Below are 22,554 nucleotides of genomic sequence, written 5' to 3'. Positions count from 1 at the left end.
TAAATTTGTAGTCAATATTTTGTCTCAAATATCAAATCTGAACTCATTTCCCTATGAAAGTTGCGTTCGCGAACACTGGTCTTCAACGATTTTCACGAATGAATTGCCACAGAGGTTTTCTCTTTTTCTTTTTGAAATTTTAATTTTGCAACGTATTTTTTTAATTCCACCATGTCCCTTGAAATCACAGACTAACACTTTTAGAATAAGAATCTTTTTCCATCCATAAGTAAGTAATAAAAAAGTACTTGCAGAACTTTCCGATAAAGTCGAGTTTTTCAAGAACAAATGCAGATGTCTATCTGAAAGAGTGCATAAACACAGAAAGAATCTTGTAATGGCGACGATGAGAGAAAAAATTAAGATGCTAGCTTAATAGTTGTTAATGCGGTATTTTAGGAAATAATACATTGTCTCTTTATTGTTGTCTGTAAAAACGTAAGTTAATTTCCTGTGTGGCTTTATATAAAGCTTTCGTTCTTTCTTGATACTACGAACAGATAGCGGCGAAAAGAATGCTCTATTTATTCATCATTTCTAAATATTGTAGTTTCTTTTTTTATTTAAAATGTTTTAATCCATAATTTTCAAATTTACATTTAGTGAATTTTTATATTATGACATTTTTATAAAGTTACGCTAAAAATGTATTATTTTCATAAAATTACGCTAAAAAGAACTCACAAGCGCTTAAGTCTGATAAATAGATTATAAAATTTAATACAATCTATCTGTTAAGAAATGTCAGTGTTATTTTGTAATTCGCTAATTAGATGTGACGGCGTAAAGCAGTGGTTTGAACATGACATACTATGCAGCCATCCGCTTAGACAGTAAAGAGATGAAGAAATAAGCACTCTGTACCAGTGAGCCTTATACAGAGCCACACAAGAAATTAACGAGAGTCTTCACAGAAACAGGAAATGCATTCTTTCCGAAAATGCCGCATAAGCAACTAATAAGCTAGAAGTTTAGTTTCTGCATTCTTGAATGGCATCGCAGGGTTTTCCCTGCGTTTATCTGGTCTTATTCGTCACCTGAGATTATTCTTACTTTTCCTCAGAGCAAAAGAAGTAAAGATCAGTAATAAAAAAATAACATATTTCTTTAAATTCTATCTAAGCTGCTATCATATCCACAAATGGAACGAATTTATTACCATCAGAAAAATAGAAGCTTCTCTTCTCTTATCTGTTAATTTTACTAGTTTGTAAGAAGCCCAAGTACAATGTAACCTGATATTTTTGTATTCAAGAAACCTTTCTTTTGAAGCTTCTTTTTAAAAAAATACATAATTATAATAAGAATTTCAGACAAATAAAATTAGATTGCGATGGGAAAAATAAATGAAATTAGTTTAAAATAAAATCAGACGTAGAAATATGAAACCTGATTGATCCAATCTATCACATAACGTTTATTTGAGCTTATAATTTAAAATTTATAGTGATTTGATGCCATACGGTAAGCAGAATTATTTGGATTCATAAAAAAGATTCAAGCATATGATATTTTTTTTTTTTTTTAAAAAAGGGTTTTTCTACAAAATTGGCATTCAGTAATAATAAGATTTCTATTTTAGAAAAGGCAGAGTCATATAGCTCTCGGTTAGTTTGAATTCTGTATCTCCATCACTTTAGTTAAAAAACAAATCACTTTGAACCCGATGTCTTGAAAGTTGATTCATGGGGATAGCGGCAAAGCAGACAACCCATCCAGCTGCATAATCGATTTCATCTCGTGTTTTCGCTCACACCTGTTAAAGAGGATATTCGATAGTTTAGACCATCCATCATGCGTCCCTGTCGTATCTTATAACAACTCTCCATGATATCAATCAAGTGAATAATCTAGTTTGAGCCAAAATTCACCGCCCGCCGATAATATTATGCTCAAATTCTGTTCGCCCGGTGTTAGCCTCCATCATGTTCCATTGTAAAGTATGAGCAATTATTATTACCCTCGAGTTATATTACTTTGAAGTTAGTCCTGTGGTGATAATCTATCAAAGAGTCTAAATTATTAGTGCATTGAACTTTTATTTTCCTAGGAACAATTATCTACGATTTCTTGTCTTTTGCTTCACATTCTAGACTCGTAGACAATGAATTAATATATATGACAAAATGATTCTTGACAGTTTACAGAAATATGAAACTATTTTTGAGTAAGAATATTGTACTGATGAATTTGAAGGAAGAATCTTCTCCTCGAAAGTTTAATATTGATCAAATGCTGTTGAAATTAATTCCCTTGGGAGAATCCTTAAACAAGCCTCCGGTTAATAGAACTGTTCCAAAAATAATGGTGAGCGAACGATATTACTAATAAGTAATTATTAGCAGTAATACATCGATGTAATTTTATAATGAAATAACCACACAGCTTTATTAAATAGATGTGAAAATACATTTCAGACGAAATATAGAAGTACATAAAAGTGAAAATTTGATGGCACTGATGTAATACAAAAGAAAATACAATTATATTATAGAGGGAGGGGGAATAAGGACGAAGTTTTTCGATTCCGTGGATACACACTTGTTTTAGTTTTCTAGCATTGTTGATAATTGTGACTTAACAATATGTATTTTTCCTCTTGCAGCTCTTACACAACATCCTACGTGGAACAGTCTTTAAAGATTGCCTCTGTGCACAGATCAGTGGAAATCACTAAGATATTTCATACAATGAATTATCACTTTGAATTTTGATAACTGATAGAAGCAATTTAATGTGAAGTTCTTTGACGATTGTGGTAATTCTGTCTTCAACAACGGAGGGATGGCCTTGAATGTCTGTAAATAAATGATTCTTTACAGAATCGCAGAAAATTCGACGCATTTTTTACCGAAACAGATGTCCCTCTCTTCGCAACTTCCGTTGCCTCATAGAGGGTTTCTGTTATGATTACAGCTAAAATTGACTGAACGGAAACTGGTGTTGTCTGATATCCTATAGGATTACTTTGTCTGATATCCTATAGGATGCTGCAAGAAAACTCTTGAGGTTCCAGTGGTTCAGTGGTTCGGCCCTACTTGAGCCGTCATGAAAGCAGTGTGCGCTAAATCTTTAGAGTTCAAATTTTCTTCTGCTGGTGTGATGCGGAAGAATGAAGGGGTAGGATGCCAGTTTAGACATCATTCTCATCATCTGATTGTGATTCAAAATTGTTACGAGCCTCCGAAAGTAGCCATAATGTTACTTGAAAACGGGACATTAATGTAACTAAGTTATATGAGAACTCATGATCCACAAAATCTAGCCAGATGATCGCCTCTTCAAGATTTTCTCTTCCAAGAAGTTTTCAGGCGATTTTCGAAATCTTTACAAGGGTTAAAACATCAAATACAGTATTCTCCCGAGTATCAGGTTCGCGACAACCCAGTTTTTGTACTATCCGGTCTAGTTTTCTTTATCATAATTAATTGAGAAAGACAAGGCATTGTATTGGCAATTTCTCAAAGGCACTGGAAGCGGACATCTGCTGTGAAAAACACAAACTCTGACAGGAAAAGAGCAGCGTTCTGCTAGTTTCTCATTTTTCGTCAGTATGTAATTGCTGCCGCTGTTTTCTTATTGTAACTCCATAATTGGTACGGGACTCGCAAATTGTTCTTTGGGTTTTCTTAATATTTTTTATGCGTACCACAATGAAGTGTACAGAATTTATGTTAAAATGTGAATAGTTTATATCCTTTAACTTACTTTATTTTCTAATAAATTCTTTCAGTGCTGCATATAAATATATATAAACTAACAGTGCAGGGCCTTCTGATTAACTTGACACCTTATAGGCAACTACTTCTATGTTTCACCGCGCTTAGTACTCACTAAGATGTGAGAAAATATGTATTGTAACAGTGAATTTAAGTATAAAGACTTTGTCTTCTGGTATTGGTGGGCAAAGATATGAGTTCATAGAATTTTGAATTATCTGACTTTTTTGTTATCTGGCTATTCCTTCCGCCATATTAGCTCAGACAATCGGGAGTGTACTATATATATATATGAATTTATTTAATTATGATTTGTAATTATTTCTCTGACGATCGAAGCAGTATTTTGCAGTGGGTGCGAAACCATATTTGGCTTTGCTCTAGTGATCAGAAAATTGAATATTCAGACCTCGTTCGGACTATCATTATGGCATTACGTGTTTTCGGAGTCATTATGGAATCAATACATTCTGTAAAAAATGAACTATTTCCAGGGAATTTAAAATAAAATAACATTTGCATTCAAGAGCACGTTACGCGTGCGTATGAAAAATTAGCTTTCACCGACATGTTGTTATGGTCTCAGTAAGCACGTTGCAGTAGATATTGGGAAAGTCTATTTCAATGATTGTGATTGGCTCCTACGATACCAGGGAGGTGCGATTGCCAATAGTGATTCAAATTTTATTCAGTGGTGCGAATATTGCCTCTTTCCTTAAATTTCCTTTTTTTTTTTTTTTTTGTCCTTGCGCGCCGATTTTTTATTTCCCAGGTTCTAAGGGCAGTAATACATAACTCTTTCGGTACAGATTAAATTATATACATTCAGTTTCCATTCATTTGAAACATCTTTTCTTGGTACACGAAGCTTCTAAATCAAATAAAACCGGACACCTAATAATAATAAATAATAAAATTCTTCAAAAAATTAAGATGTGTAAAAGTTTGGCTGGTTATGTATTTTCCTTCCCAAAGCATTATTTCCCTGCATAAATTAAGATTAGAGAACAATATGTACAAAAAAATTACACTTAAATATCTACTTTAAAAATATAACAAAGTTTTGTTGATTTTAATGTGCAAGACAATATATTTATTGAGGGCAAATTATATAAATATCAATGGATTCCTAAATATACTAAAGTAAGACTAATATATCGTAGACCAATAATGTTGTCAGTATAAAAAATGTCAAACACTAGATGATTCATATAGTTATTAAGCCAGTTAAAACAGTTTAATCCCACTAATGAAATGAAGATTTCAAAAGACCAAAGAATTGATAATTAAATTAATAACCGAAACAGTTTTCAACTTCCAGTTAATCAAAGTAACTAAATAAGATTCTTCCAAGGCAAAATAATGGTAGTTCAATTTCTTAGGGGTGACATAGAAATTAAATGCTGTTCTTCCAATGACTTATTTTTGATGTTCCCTTTTAAAGAGAAATTCATTTTCATTGCATTTATTTCAGGTCCCCACACACATTATTGATAATGAAAGGAGTCCAGGATCTCAAGTTAAAAGAAGAGAGGGAGCTAAATATAAAGCAAAACAAACAAAATTTCCAGCAAATATAGGAAAATCAAACTGACAACTAGGTTTATTTTTATTTTTATTTTTTTCTGATGATGCAAGAGTTAGATATGCCTTGCCCGAAGCGCATTTTAATTTTTTTGTTTGCAGAAAAACAACTTACAAAACAGATGACGCTTTTTTTCCAAGTGGAGGCAATCAGATATTTTTGTTTATAGTAAATATTTTTTTTTTCTGCTATATCTTAGTTAGACTTTGACACATTTTTTTTTTTGGAAAGCCTATGGGCGTTGAATGCCAAAAGTTTCTGATCGAAAGGGAATCAGAAAATTCTGTTCAAATCATTAATAAGCAAATGGTTGATTCATTGATGGGATTGTGGAGGCATTTTTCACATCAATCCGATACATTGAAGTAGGATATAAATTGAGCGGTCGATTGAACATAGAAATCTCATATTACAAACAAGATTAAGACTAGACTAAGAATTTCCTGACATTGCATTGGTTTTCTTTTTACTTTCTCGTATGTAAAATGTAAAATAAAATGTATACTTGTGACAAAACTCGAACTCGACATTTTGAAGAATTACTCCGAGAATGTGATAATGCAAAAAATACTTTGAGCCAGATGGATGAAATTTAGTATATGGAATACTAACCAAATTTGCAATTTTAAATTTAAATGTTGAAAAAAATCTATTCACAGGATTTTTGTCTGCCTGTCCCTTCGACTGCAAATGAACTCAATTACTCCAAAACACAAAGAACTTCTTAGTTAAAATTTCGTTAACATAAGGATTCTTAGCAAATTTAGAACGAACATAGTGAAAGGGTTAATTGTGTATCGGTGTGTACTATTGCATGCATGTAAGCACAAACGTAAATCAATGAAATTGGGTATGCTATTTTGTGACTGCATTTATAGTTCAGTGTAGAATTTTGGTATCAGTCGTTCGGAAAAAAGAATTTCAAAATGCACCCTCGCACGATAGATTTAATAAAAATGTTAGATTTGCGTTAAAAATCTATGATCAGTAACTATTTCTCACCAATATATATGCCATGTAACATATATGAGGAGAGAAGGATAATACCTTTATTGACGCGAGAAAGTTTCTGGGAAACCATTTTCATCGGTGGCGGTAGAACAAAAATTGCCTCAGCAATGCCGACTATCGATCATTTCATTATCTTTTAAAATTATTTGTATTTACAAATAGGACTGCATCATTTGTATCTATTCATTTTACTTTCCTTTTCGGTAAAGTTTAGTTCAGTTATATTAACGTCCCGTTTTAAAGCAACACTAGGGCTATTTTGGAATGGACTTCCTGATTTTGAACCACGATCAGATGAAGACTACACTTGAGCTGACAGCCCAGCCCCCCTTTCCAAACTTCAAGCACCAAACCAGCAGGAGTACGACGGACTAAACATACAAGAGACCCGCTTACAAAACGTTCTTCGGTGGAATCGTGTCTCGATCATGAAACCCTCCAGTTCGGAAGCCGAGACCTTACCACCAAGTCACCGTGGCCTCTACTTTTCGGCAATAGAAGAACGATGACAAGTGAAGTGTCATTTATTTGAACTGCGACCTAAGTTTTGTTATAAATGTCAATGTAAACTGTTACTTTCCTTTTTGTTTTAAGAATTTGCTTTTGTTCTTTATCTTAAGAATTCATCAACATCCTATACTTTACACAATATCATACCTAGAAAGCAATACTACCACTGTTTAATCTGCAATAATTTTGAAATAATTTGGATATGAATATTTTGCTTTTAAAAAGCATTATCGGGAAACTAGAAGATGAACGAGCATTTTAGTAGAAACTTCTGTTATCGATTTACCTGAACGGAGAATTTGAACCGCATAGGAGGTATCCATTTCTTTAGATAGGTTGTTTAGTTATATTACCAATCCATTTGGGAGAAACACTAGATTTATCTGGGAAATGACTTCATAAATTGTATCCCTGTGAAATAATTAGGACGACACATGATCTGGCAATTCCTATCAAAACATCAGCTCTACACCAATGACAGAACTGTAGGTATACCAAGTCGAAATTATAGCATTCATGACTAATCTCCTAGTGGGGTAGGGTTTGAACCGGCCCCAAATCCAAGGCTTTAATATTGCTACTCCGTTTTCTTGAGGTTCAGAGTAAATTAACTTATTATTTAAATCTTATGGATTCTGAAAAACAATCTTTTCAAACAGATTAATTGTGTTCCTTGTAAAAAAGACAGGTTAATTAAAATTTAGAGCAGTTCATCTAAAACACTGCAAAATTTACATGTATATGTTTGCTCTGTAATTAAAAGTCTGAGAATTACAGAAATTACTCATGTATTAGTAAGATTTTTTTGCCATTTAACTCTTTTGTCTCTTTATACGTATTCTTACTTTTGAAAACATGTAATAATTAATTACAGAATTGTGAAATTATGCGATTTTAATCTGTCTCTTTTTTGTCTTATACCTTTTACAAAACAATGCGTTAGATATTTTTGTTTGATATTTGTTTTGCATTAAAACAATTGGAAGAACAAAAACAGATAAATCTATAAAATAAAAATACTAAACAAAAAATGAAAGACTGGAATTTATTCAATAATAAATATATAATAATAATGCTATCAAAAGTTATATCGCTTTTTTAATCATCTTTGAAGAGAGTAAGCTGATTCTAGAATATTTTCATGAAATTATTTATTTTCAGTATTTATTCATCACAGCTTAAATGAACTAATACAATACGCACAATAAAAATTGGAGTTTTTAAAAATAATCTTATTAAATTTTAAATTGTAAAAATGATTTTCATAATTCTGAAGCTGATTTTTTAAAAAAATTGTGTAAATTAAGAATGTTTTATTTAGCAAGTAACTCATTCATTTAATTCAGTTGTATATTTTTCTAGCATAATTTTTTAGTAAATTGTTAAGCATCGCTTCTAGAGACTTTCTGAAATTGCTTCTAGATATAAGAAAAAGTTTCAGTTCATTTTATTTCGCATGAGAATTGAAAACAGCAATGACAAAGCAGTTACAGTTCTGCTTGTAATCAAGTGCTCATGCATGAAATTTAAATACTGATAGCTATTGGGAAATTTAACCAGAAGGTAAACTTTAATTAGCTGTTACTAAATTGCGATATAAATTTTATTAGGTTACAAAAAATTAAATCTGTATTTCATCCATTAAGTGCAATTGTAAGTTAATTATCATCGTAAAATTATCAGTTTGCCGCATTGTTGAAGAAATCGATTCTGGTGGAAACGAAATGTGTATAGAAATTAAATATTAAATGCGAAAGTGCTCCAGGATGATTCTGGTTCCCCCAAAATACGTAGCACAGAACTAATTACTACAAACATATTTAAATAAAATCATAAAATAAGTCTTCACCCTTAAGGATATTTAACATTAGAGATGAGGTCCATTGGGAACCATTGATAATACAGACGAGCATGTTCCGAAACATGCCATTAATTAATTTTTAATGATTACATGCTGATACTTTTCCTAAATTAATATTTCTAGTAATTAGCTTTGTCCGATGATTGTTTAAATAGACGCAATTCATGGACATATGAAACATCCAGTTAAAAGAATAACCACCAATAAAACAATATTGATAACTGCGAGAAAAAGAAATATATCAGATATTTTTACAACTTACTTTTCAGTTATTTCTATAAAGTTATTATTATAATATCGTAATTTCATTCTTTTTTCTATTTCATTTATATATTTCTCAAAACTTTATTATATTATATTTCAATTTAGTTTTCAAATTTTTTATGGTTTTCAAGTGCATATTTTTCCGGAATAAGTTTTAAAAAGATGAAGCTACAATCAGTCGACTTATTAACAAAGAAACGTTTATATCTAAGTTGTGTTTTTAAAATATTGCCTTAACCTTTAATTTTCTGAATATTAATTTTTATATGTGTCAATTTACTAAGTTTTTGTTAGAAACCGCAAAATTATATACAATCGATAGAAAATAACACTTCTATTTTTCTAGAAATAAAAAATTTAATTTAATATGAGATTTATGCGTACAAAAATCTCCAGCGACCAAATGTTTTACATACGCTATGAAAATAAACTTCAGCTTACGATGTGAAAATTCTCCAAAACTTAGCAAATTAAATCATGCCATTCAACGAATTTTTGCAATGCAATGATACTACGCAGAATTACATTCACATGTGAATAATAACTTTTTCTGAACGGTCATTTCTCCTATCCATCAAACTATCATTAATATAAGCATTTCATATTTATTGTAAAATGAAACATTAAGCATTTTTATGGTCTCTGAAATGTTACTCATAAACCGAAATTGTCCTTGTTCTTCCAGTAAGTAATATTTTATTAACATGATGTTATATTCTTAATGTTGAGGAATTTGAAGTTTTTAAACACAAAGAGAATATAAATTGTATATTTTGTATTTCTCTATGAAGTTAACCTCTGCAATTTTTGATCTGTATATTATTAATAGCTACATCATAATGAATAGCATTATGCATTAAATATATTTCAGGTACACTTCTACGTCTGTGTAACGTATGAAAATGTGCTTCTTTGCACATCTGAAGAATGAGAAAAAATATTTTATCAAAAAAAACAAAAACAAAAAAGAAAACATCCCAATGAATGAAATTTGGTGTGAAATGAGACAAAGCACCCTCCATATCATTAGCTTTTCCTTCAGTAAAGCAATTAATATTAATAATAAGAAAATAATAAAAATGGAGGCAAAGAATACCATTTTCCAGTAGATAATTACGAACATCAAGTGCCATGGTTTGGTTTGTGTATTTCATTGGTGCAAGAGCCTCATTTAGCTTTACTGCGCCAAACATATGTTAAAAACAGAACGGACTATAAAAACATTAAAATATAAAAGCAAAAGTATTAATATAAAAATGCATAACATTTGACAATACAAATAATAAATAGATGCGAATTTAAAATGTAAAAACTTTGTGTAATGCCCTGATGCTGAAAAATCAATCAATGTAAAAAGAAAGTATCAATGCAAAAAGAAAGGTAAGTACCAACAGAAGAGTGCTAAATACAAGTATAAAACACGTGGGTTTTTAAAAAGTTACAAATATTTTGGCGGTATTTTTTACTCACAAGATCTTGTAAAGTTAATGACGATGACTGAAATATTGTAAACGGTAGAAGTTAAAAGACGGACATTCGATTATAATGTGATTTATGATAAAATCTGCAAAATATATGGGGCACATCAGTGCCCGTTCATCAAAATGAGATGTGTGTGGGTGAAGAGAGTATATTCTATACGGAGACTGTCGTTTAGGGAGAACAGGCCACAAGTGAATTGTTAGTTTGACAGAATGCATTTGTTGAGGATCCGCATGTCCCGTGTTTTTGCCAAGTAAAAAAAGCGATTAATAACATCAGTGTATGTAATTATTATTATAATATGGAAATCCTTGATTCAAAAGCTGCAATGCAGAGTTTGCAACCGAATCAGCTATTTCATCGCTAGAAATGCCTGCGTGACTCTAAACCCAAGGAAGATGATCCAATTGTGGTAGGGAGAGAGTGTTTGCAAAGTGCTCATACTATCATAAATTTATCCTGCGCAGAAGGTGGAATTTTCTGTACAGCATACAATATAGCCACCAGGTCAACAGCAAACATTGAACAATAATTGCGTAGGCGATGGTTCAGATGGAAGCATCATGTCGCAATCAACATGACTCTCTGATTTCGAGCCATCTCTATAAATTGGAAAAAAAAGAAAGATACCTATAGCAACGAGAGTTAAAAAGTCATTGGTAAACAACAGGAGAGGTTGAAGTTTTATTGAATCCTTTAAAGTGATCCAGAAAAAAAAATCGACATATTTCATGGTAAAAAACTAAGAGAATTAACATCTTTTATGAGAACAGTTTTAATGTACGAGTCACATAGAAATATGGCTCTCTCATCGAATAGCAGAATGTGATGGGGCGGGCATCATACAATCTGCGAAGACTAATCGAGATATTATTTCACATATTGGAAGTTTCAGAACAGATTTTGTTCTGAAATAATATAGGTTAGGTTTTTTTTTTTTTTTTTTTTTGCTTCTTAAACAAAGAGGTGGCATATTTGACAATTAACATATACTAGAAGTGCGAAACGTTTGCAATCACATTGTTAAAGTAGAATGGTAGACAGTTCCAAATCGCTGAAAAATTGAAGTATAGGTGGAGCAGACTGCTATTGATTAGTAATGAAACAAATAGACATTATAAATCACATATATTTGAAGAAAATAAATAAAATTTTGATCAATCAGTAATAAAAGATATGTTGGAAAAGATGTAAATGAAAATAATGAGGTCCACAATCAGTGTAGAAATAGAAGAATGCTATGATTTCAGCTGAACAGCTGAGAAATGAAGCGAAACAAGTGATCCCATTTCCTTGTATAAAAATGAATGAAATTAAGACGTCCTATTTGTAAAGTAAACAATAAAATAATATATTAAAAACCATATATCAGCACGAATAATTTTGGGCTCTACTTACAAAAAAAATAATAATAATAATAAGAAGAAGAAGAAGAAAGATACAAACAAAAATTACTAAACATTGTCCATTCTTACAGATATTAATGAAAGAACACTCCATCCTAATGGACAAAGAACAGAAATTCTTAAGGGCCCTCCAATATCCAGGACATAAAGATAGAAATTCCATTTGCCAATGAATGGACACCAATCAAAAGCTCAGGAAAATGCGAAGTGGAAAATTTTTATTTGTCTCCTGATAACCATCTTTACAAACACTCCTTCTCCAGCAAACTGTATCAAATAGAGTTCGGTCGAATACTAATAGCAGGAAAGTTCTGAAAGTGCCGGATTACCCTCCGGGAATTCTTTCCGACATCCTTTTCAGGTCTGAAAAGATCAATAACTGATCCGCACAGTACGGCTATCCAGTGACGTCTTTTCTAGGAATGGAACTGAACTTTCCAAATCTAAAGGATATTCTACTTAATGCGCGCAATAATCACGGAACGCACTTTTCGATGCGTTAAGGATTTATGCTCGGTGTTTGCTCTTCGCGTCGGGTGAAATGTCAGAGGTTGCACCTCCCGAGATGTCGGGTAACTTGAGTTGGCTGAAAGATTCTGTGTAAGTGGCTACTGTAAAGAGAAAATAGGCAAGTTTCAAAAGGGGTTTGAAATAATGAGGTTTATAAAGGAATGAGAAATTTATGCTGCGCTTTGATTGGCTGTTTTGAGGCGAATGACATCAAATGAAGTAATGAAGTCTGCAAGAAGATGGAAGATTTAATTTTAACTAAAAGCGTGTACTTTTTCTAAATATTGAAACTTTTTTTTCCAAGGGTACCCCAAAAATCTTTCATGTCTGTTGATAGAATCTCAGTTTCTTCTTAATTTCTTGATTGAAAAGTTTTGCTCTTGATTATCAAAAGCTGTAATAATTTCAGTAGTGTATCTTTCAGTTTCCTTTTCAGTTGGGAACTTAGTGTTGCATTCGTTGACTCCTCTCATAGGCATTTTCTTTCTTTCTTTTTCTTTTTCTTTCTTTCTTTCTTTTTTTTCTTCACTTTTACAGTTTGGTTTGGGAGAAGCATTCGCAGTGTATTTGATAGAATACTAAAGCCTAATCAAAATTTCACTTGTAGTTTATCACTTTTCAATTCGAGCTGTTTCAATTGCATACATATTTTCCAATTAATTGCATAATTCCTTTCTCCCAGAGCTTTATAATTGAATCATCTGCATAATAATGTAGATTAGTTTTTCAGGTACATCAAATCTTCCGTTAATTTTCTTCATGAAATTTGTAAGTCGCGTGCTTAACTTACAGTCTGATGTACAATTCCATTTCTTATTCTTCATGTTTAGATCCTTTGCAATAATCACAATGGTATTATAAATAAGTTTACAGGAGCTCAAAATTTAGCATAAAAGCACTATTAGTTAAGGTGGAGTGTAAATAGAGATTATATTTATTAGTGGTAAGTCATCATAATTGCTTCAATATGCTTGAGTGCCCGAATTCGGGTTTTGTTTTTGTAAGACAGAATTTTTTAGTTAAAATACTTATCATTTAATTGTTGATAATGAGTTAGGTGTAGAATCGAAATTATAATTTGGGACACTTACACTATCGTTTGCACTAAGATGTGTTTCTTGGATAGAAACTGCATTTCGATTAATTCTGCTTAAAATCTTTCGAAGGTCAATTATTTTATTCAACCGGCCGTTGGTATTTATGCAAATAAGAGAATTATTTTTGAATGTTGGATTTTAACAATGAACAAAGATTTTGAACAATTGTCAGAGGACGACGATAATAATACCTGTACCGATGCTTCTATCTTACATATAATATCAATCGAAGAGCATTATTATCTAAGATTCGAAGTGCATCTTAGAACACACATGGGTGGTTCGAGTCAAAATTGACGCCCTTCTGTTCAGAGAACTCAATAGTCAATGGTTTAATTTCGAGTATCATCTGTTTAGAAAATTTAAACTTATAATGAAGAGAAGAAGAAACTTATAATGTAGAGAATTTAATTCGAGACAACAAAAATTAAATTTTCTCCAGAAATTGATACCCAAATTACTTTTGAACTCATTGTAAAATGGACAAATTTGTGCATTGTATGCATTAACTAGATTTTTCCACTCCACTTCTAAGGTGTCAGTACATTTTTGGAAATTTATGACCCAAATTTCTATTTTATTATCAATGTTCCTAAACTTTTTCATCATATATACATAAGGATAATTAATTCCAACATTTCGAATTTTACATTTAATTTTTCACGACGCTAAAAAATTTAAAAAAGATTGAAATAATGTGTATATTAAAGATTCAAAAGATGAAATTGAAAGCTATTAAAATGAGGAAATGTGTTCAGGAATACGAATTTTATATTATGTTCATTTCGGACAGGACTACAAAAATTTTATTAGTTGCTTTTCAGATTGCAAATTCAAACATTCTATCGTTGCATGCATTATACACCAAATTTTTAGAAGGAAAAATGTCTGAAAATGCTTTTTCAATGCGATTCAATGTAAAATAAAGAAGAACCGTACAATATGAAGGTTGGAATGAACTTATCTTATAAGTTCTGAAATAATTATTATCTCATTTATTTGTCATTCTTCCACTGCGATTTTACTTTAGAATTCTTTTTTTTTTGTTGTTGAATGGATGCTAACTCAGATGTTTTTATAGAAAGCGGCAGTTAGTTTTTTTTCATCTAATTCTAAAACAAATGTATTTTTATTAATATATAGTATCATTAAGCTAGAAAATTATCTCCTGTCCCATTATATAGTCGCACAAAACTTTTAAAACATTTTAATTTTGTTCAGAATCCATATTAAATATATTTCTAACTGAAAATGCATATATTTTAGTAATATATTTCCAGAAATGAAATGCTCATATCAGATAAGGATATGATAAATTGAGCTAAATAATTCTCACTCAAAACTTTTTGAATCCACAGTTAGTATTTATATTTAATATAATTCTCATCAATAAAGAAAGAAAAGTCAAATAAAAGATAGAAAACCACTAAGCAGTGTATCAAAGTATTCTGATTTGATTCATAATGGCATAGGTTATCGTTTTTATCATTATTTATGGTAAATAAAACTTACGTTCTTCTTGGCATGTATGGTTGAAATTTTTTTGATTTTAATTGCTTGTGATATTGCTATATCATTCTGAGACAATTACAGAAGACAATTCAGTTAGTTAAAAAAATAAGTAAAATATTTATCACATATTTAAAAATATTAATATTTTATATCATTTCAACTCCATCAGCGAGCATTTTGAAAAGTTTGATCTCAATGGCTTTTAAATTGTCAATTGTTTACTTGATTTAATGATCACCTTTATTCGTATAAGTTGTTTATATTTTCCTTATTTCTGTTTTAAAATTTTTATAAGTTTCTACTGGTGGCAGGCTTATTAAAAATAAAAGCTTCCACATTTAAATTAATTACTTTCTTTACAATCTATTTATTCATATAAATTAATAGTATTTCTTAATTCGTTAAAGTTACATAATTGAAAAATTAGTTAAATATACTGAATATTACTAAAGAAATGACGATGGAAATGAGTTTAAAAGGGTTAGAAAGAAAAGTTATAGCATTTTCAGTTAGAAAATCAAATGACCTCATTTGATGAGAAATAATAATAATAATAATAAAAACCGCATTTCCCAAAATATTTTCTTAATTTCTTTCTTTTATACTGCAATTCATCTATTGCATAGTTATTTTCTTATAACCTCCAATCCCAATTTTTTTCTATATTTAAGGGAAAAACATATTTATTGCATTAAATATTTTCTTTTCCTTTAAAATTTGCTTGAAAAAATGAAATTTATGTGTTATGCATACAGCGAAAATTATATTCGTAACTTCTTGGCTTCAATAACGTAACAAAACTTGAAGTGTGAAAAAAATATATTATAAATAAACCCATTTCGTTTCATAAAAACTAAATTGTATTATTGGCTATTTTAAAACCACTATAATTTGCCATTCACTTTAAATCTTTTGAATGAAAAAAAAAAGTTACTTACACGAATAAAGATTATTTTTACCATTACTTTTCGTTTTAAACATTTAAAAAGAATTCAAGCTCATTTTCTGCATTAAAGTAAATTAATTTAAATATTTTTTTTATATTATTGAATAAACAAGTACATATTTCCGATTAACACTGAAAGGGCAAAGTTAATTATACCAAATAAAAAATATATATACTTTATCAACAATCTAATCATAAGCCGGTGATAAATGACGTCAACTTTCATATCTATTTATTGAATCAAAAGGCGTAAAGAATAAATCTTAGAAATGAAGTTTTGTTTTAAAAAAAAATCAAATATTTGTCGAATTCTCAGCTTACCTAACTGCCACATACCATATAGTTGACATCTTTTAAGAGAATCATATTCATTAAAAACATAATATCCATTTCATAATTTTTTAAACTTTTGAGGGATAATTCCTTCAAGAAAAAGAAGCACCATATGACTGTTTTCAGTTGTTAAAAGGTTGAAGTGATTAGATAATTTTATCATTTCGAGTGTTTTTATCAGTCTATCTTAAATTTGCTACCTAAGCATTAAATGTTCATCTTATAATCGCTTATTGCATTTGTTTTAAAAAAAAGAGTGGATTGAGAGAATCAGATAATGAAGAATTTAATCCTGACTTTAGGGTTGTTTACCATCGTTACATTACGTTACCATCCCTTTATGCCGCATAACTTGATGTAAATAATCGAGAGTAAAAATTCAATCCTCTTAGACTGTTTGTTGAAAAATTGAATCCTAGATGGAGCCACGAGATATAGAAATACTGAGCGTATATTTTTTATAAATCAAAGTAAAAGGATAAAACGCTTTTTCATAGCAGAAGAAAAAGTACGAGATATTTTCATTATTGGCATGAAAAATTCCCTTTATTTGCTATTGAATGTGTTTTTACTCCAGCGCTATTTATATTTAATGTATTTAATAGATTGTCTGAGAAAAATAAAACAGAAAACGAACATTTTAAGTATTTCGTTATTTCAAAGTTAAGAGATAAAAAGTTAATATATAGTTATTTCAAAGTATAAAGATTTCGAAACGAAGAAAGATGCTTCACTTTTATTTTTCAAATGGGATTATTAATTAAAAATCAGATTTTTTTTTTTTTTTTTTTTTTTTTACAAAAAAGCAACTAAAAGATTTAATTATCAAATAAAAACAATGGTTTACTCGAAATTCTGTTTCTACTGAATGTCAATTTTTTTTTCATGAAATATTGTTCCCTATAATTTTTAACGACTTTTAAAGAAACAAATTTAGCCCCAAACTAAGCGTTTTGATTGCAGAATCTTTTAAATATTAAATAAATATGCTGTGAATTTTATTTTTGAAAAACAAGGATGTGTTTGATTAAATAGAAAAAATATCCCATGCTAAAGCAATTTAAAATTGTTTCCTGAAGAAAAGGTTTTATTTTTATTTCACAGCTTTATACAAAGATATCAATGCAAATCCTTTTGTTTCAATTCTCGTCACTAGATGTCACTTCGCAAACCTGTAGGATATCTGCTGAATGCTATCGTGATAAGAAAGAAAAAATAATTGCCGATTAAAACCTATAATGGATAAAAGATTGAATTGAATTGTTCATACAGGCACAAAAAAATTATTCTTCATGAATTAGAATCTACGCAGTTGATAATTAAATGTCATATGACGGAAGAAATATTGTTAAAAAAGTATGTGAATCCTCCTTTTCAATCGTACAATTTTTCTCCATAAACATCGGAAACTTCCAAACAGCTTCAAGAACTGTTATTTTCAAACTTTATTTTTTAATTATCTGGAATAAGCACACTACTTGATTTCATTTCAGTAAAGATAACCAACTAAGCTTTAAAAAGATTATCATTATTTAGGAGGGGAAGAATGTCGATAAATCTTTTAGCTTTTGAAAAATGGTTATATTTTCTACTCCATGAATAGTTAATATCTGTTTTCGTTTTTATTTTATTCTTTTAAAAGCAATGCGATTCATTTAGGCTATATTTCTTTTATAGCTGGCGATATAAATGTCTGAGCAAAATAATCCTTTATAGTGAAATGCTTGATTGTTGAAGAATTTTTATGGCATTAAATGCCTTACACAATTTTCATTTCCAAAGCAAATATCTAATTTTCTATTACATTCAGAAATGACTCCATTTTTTTCATATAATATAATTAGGGCTCATTAGCCTATCAATTTTAGTGAAGACAGTATAAGCCATTTGTTCTTAAATTTTATTTGCATATTCATTTTAAAAGACACTCGTTGTGCTGGGCGTCTTGGGTGATTTAATAAATGAATAAAGACGTGAATGGTATTCCCATCATTCACGGGTGTTCACTTACAGAATGAACGTCACTGGTCCATTCATCCCTTTGCCCCCCCCCATCTCTCCGTCATCGTAATAAAGCTAAGAAAACCGAATCATCTTCCAAGGAAATAATAATATGGTCATATATTCGGCGACTTTTCGTTCAAATATTCGAGATAAATAGAATATTGAAATAAGAGACAACAGATTATATGCTTGCAGCGAATTAGAATTGAAAAAAAAAAAAAAAAAAAAAAAACGAAACTGTTTACAGAAATAATAGAGAAATAATAATAATAATTAAAAAAAAATAGAAGCATTTCTTTTTTGAACGTCTATGTAAGTCAATAATAATAATAACCGTTTTAATTTCTAAATGCATTAGCTCGACAACTTTTAAATAGTACAAATAACAATCGCAATATAGAAAAAGATGCCTTTAAATTTAAAGAATAAATGAAATTTAAAAAATAATATTTATATTATAGCCTGTAATGGGGCTATTCGTTAGAATATTGAAGTAAAAGAATAAGATATTATTTTATCGTCATATAAGTAGAAAACATTATATAACAGTCTATTTGAAGCTGTTCAATTTCAGTGTTTAATAAGAAAATCAGTCATTTATCTCAGATAAAATCAAGAATATTAAAATAACAATTCGCCCACCTGAGTTAAACCCCTCTTTTTTTCGGTAAAATACTTGTTAAATCATGCAGTGATACAAACGTGTTAGGGTACAAAAGGCTTCAAAAGCACAGACAAGATAGATAACCTTTCTTCATTTTATCCATCGAATATATATTCCAAAATTTGAACAATGATAAACCGATAATATTGATGCAACTGATTTGATTTGAAAAGATAATATTCTATGTTTCATAGCCACTTGCGATAAAGTAAATAATTAAATTATTCAGAATGAAATCTTTTCAAAGCACGATTTGAATAATAACACAAATCTTACGAGGAAGGCAAAATGAATAATTTTGGCCTAGTTGTAAATTCTATATTAGTGCATACATTATTAATTTTGAATAAATTTAATTTTCGAATCTATTTAAAATATTTATAACAGTGGGCAATTATTCAAGTATAGGCAGCATAGGATGCATATACAAATTGTCTTGTTGGGAAGTTGTTACAACACGTTTCGACATGCGGGAAGAATATTGTCATTCACTGATAAAATGAAATTACAAACAGACTCAAACCGACATTCTTTCTTGAAATTTGACGCACAAATAAATTATGAAACATATTTTGTGAGAGGCATTTTTTTAAATGAGGTGTGTGAGAGGCGAATTTTATAAATCAAACCTAACTTTAGAAAATGGTAACAGATTAGCATTACAAAGTTTAGAGAAAAAATCATCTAATGAATACAATGCAAATGTCTTTTCCTATGCTATATTATATGATGCTCTATTTATGTATGGTATTTTCAATTATCATCTCCTCCTCCGGATATTTTTTTTTTCACTCATTTTGAGACGCTGATTTAAGGAATCTCTCATCAGCCTGAGTACAGTATGCATTACTTTTTTTGTTTCATTTCATTACGATTTGATGGATGGATTCAGTCAGGGCTTCTGGAAGAATGCGTAATCCATCGACATCTAAAAGGTGTGGAAGTCTTATCCTTACTTATGTGAAGTAAGAATAAGACTGTACAGAATGGAGCATTTTCCTCCGCTTTAAGAAAGCATCTTACATCTCATTCACCTTCATCTTAAGATTAATTAGAATTACATAATAATAAATTATTTTATATAATTAATGAAAGGCTTCATAATTCACTTTTATATTATAATTCGATATGAAAATCTATTTCCACTTGAGTGACTCAACCGTGATTCATTTTAATATAGAAATAAAACTTAGTTTATAACTATTCGTCATCTCATTTAATATGATAACAATTATAAAAATGTAAAAATATTGATAAATTGTTTTTAAATTCTTGAAATTCTACAGAACAATTCATAACAAAAAAGAAATTTTAATTGTTTCTCGATTCAAAAAATCATTGTAACACTTCAAAAACTAAGTGAGAAAAAATTCATACAAAATAAAAATATTTCTTCCCAGAATTTGACCAAAGTTAATGAAATACTTCACTTTATCAAAGCAGGGTTAATGATGCAAAAAAACGTAAACATGATCTGAAGCACAACTTGTTTACCTCACAAAAAAATGCTTCAAACACACACTACAATTTCGTGTCGCATAGATTATCCGGTATTTGTTTTTCTTAGATGTTTAATTGACTATCATTAATCACTTTTTGTGCGAAGTTTAAAAAATATTCTGACGCAAAATATTTCTTGAAAAAAAAGCAATATTTTTCCCCGTGAAAATCAAACAATGAATAAACTGGATCTGACAGCGTCCTCTCAGGCTTTAAGGTAATTCAGTTGAGGCCGGGGGAAAAAAGCCAAAGTAGTTAAAGCACGTAGCGTTTTTTTTTTGTTTTTTTTTTTGTATTTTATTTATTGAAATTTTTGTGAAATATTAAGGTTTGACGTTTCCTCAAATTGATAAAAATTACGAAAAAAAAATTATCTTGCAGCAAAGAAAATTTAATTTCCGAGACTTAATGCGAAAGGAAAACGCTGTTGTTGAAGAGCGCTTTTAAATTAAAATAAAGTTAAAATATTAAAAGAAGAAAGAATGAATAGCACAATGACGGTAAGATTAAATAATTTTTATTATTAAATGACACAGTAGTTTCCAAGCAAGGAGATTCGATTTGTTCTCCATTTGTTACGTTTTGGCTAAATTTAATTTTTGCCATTATCTGGTTTTCTTATAGAGTTTGTATTATATTTTTCTAATTTTCAATTTGACTGATTGATAAATAATAAATAATAATATTAGTAGATTGATTTACGCAGGCGATTCATGTTTAATATTGATTGAAAAAAATATAAGGGGACAAAAAGCCATGCATTTTGTGAAAATAAAAAAAAAAAAAAATGCATGTGTCATTCATTCCTATGAAGTTTTTAAAAAAAAATTAACTCAGTATGAATTTTACAAAAAGAATTTTAATTAAAAATTTATTCGTTAATAATTTGTTAAGTTTTCCTAATGAAAAAAAAGAAAGAGAGAAATTTATAAATAGATGCTCGCAAAGAATACTACGAAGAATTCTAAGAAATAATAATAATAATAATAATACTAATAATACATGTTTACTATGAATACATAAAGTTGTTTCTTGAGGGATGAAAAAACCTGTATTTTCTTGAAACGGTAATGCTCCTAAGATTTTTGAAGAAAAAATAATAATTTTAGGGATAGAGAATTATAAACCATGCGGTTATATTGGACTGTTCTCAAAAAATATCTGGTTATTCATTCTGTATCGGTAAGTTTGTGTTATGAGAAGAACCTGAATAAATGATATTTTTTCTGTAGAATCCTCAGTGTGGTAATAAGTTACCCACAAACTACTAAGATATCAACTCGTTTAAGATAAGGGCAAGTTTTTAATTCATAAAATATTTAAATTTTATCAAAAAGAGCAGATAAAAAAAGAGTCTACATTTTCACCAAAATTATCCAAAAATGAATTCAAGTATGATATAAATTCTTACTAATAGACTGGATAATGTTATTCTATTAAAATGTTTGTTTTAAATTTAGACTGTTATCTATTATTTGTAATAGTTTAAAATAGTTTTGAGAAAGCACTACAACTTGTGAATACATCCTGAATCTACAAGCTTTTATCTTTGTGAATTTAAAGGGATTTCTTCTCACATTCAGCAACAAGAACTGCCATCTGATAGTAAACTTAGATATCTTGCTCTTCTCATTCTGACTAATATTTTAATGTCTAACTGGTAATTAAAATTCCAAATTCTACATCAATAACATTTTAACTTGAATTGAGTTACATTTAAGTTGAATTTAATCACATTTTAAAAATAACACTCCTAAAGTTTTCAACCTAAGGAATTTAGAAGTTTTATTTCATTCTAAAAACGATAATCTAACAGTTGCCAACAAACCGCTAAATACGATAATCAATAAGGTCAACAATCTTGATCACAGACTACAGGTTCATTATATTGACTCGCGAACTTCCACATAACAGATATTAAACTGAAAAAGAAGAGGGAAAAATGGCAAAAATTGCCATCACCCTAGTACCCTTTCCTCCACACTTTTTCCCATCAGATATCGACAGTGGAGTCAATTCCAAATGATGGATAGAAAAGGGGTGGCGACCACCGACAACCGAGAAAACGCTGCTTTTTTTCCCTTATTGCTCGATGAAAAAAATATTACCCCCGACCATCCTCATCTGTCATTTAAATAATAGTGGAAGGC

General features: G+C 29.7%; 1 protein-coding gene across 3 annotated transcripts in view; it reads right to left on the bottom strand.

Annotated features, from left to right (window-relative positions):
* Window positions 1-22,554, bottom strand: part of LOC129957250 (GTPase-activating Rap/Ran-GAP domain-like protein 3) — a 666,176-nt gene that overhangs the window by 222,032 nt on the left and 421,590 nt on the right. The window contains exon 1 of one of the 3 annotated variants that reach the window (XM_056069503.1): window positions 16,225-16,358. The exons of the other annotated variants lie outside the window; for them this stretch is intronic. Coding sequence (XP_055925478.1) covers window positions 16,225-16,253 — 29 coding nt within the window. The 5' untranslated portion in view covers window positions 16,254-16,358. Of the gene's footprint in view, window positions 1-16,224; window positions 16,359-22,554 lie in introns of those variants that run through there. 3 annotated transcript variants of the gene reach the window in all.

This window comes from Argiope bruennichi, chromosome 11 (assembly GCF_947563725.1).
Source record: "Argiope bruennichi chromosome 11, qqArgBrue1.1, whole genome shotgun sequence".
Lineage (NCBI taxonomy): Eukaryota > Metazoa > Arthropoda > Arachnida > Araneae > Araneidae > Argiope > Argiope bruennichi.
This window is presented reverse-complemented; position numbering and strand designations above follow the sequence as displayed.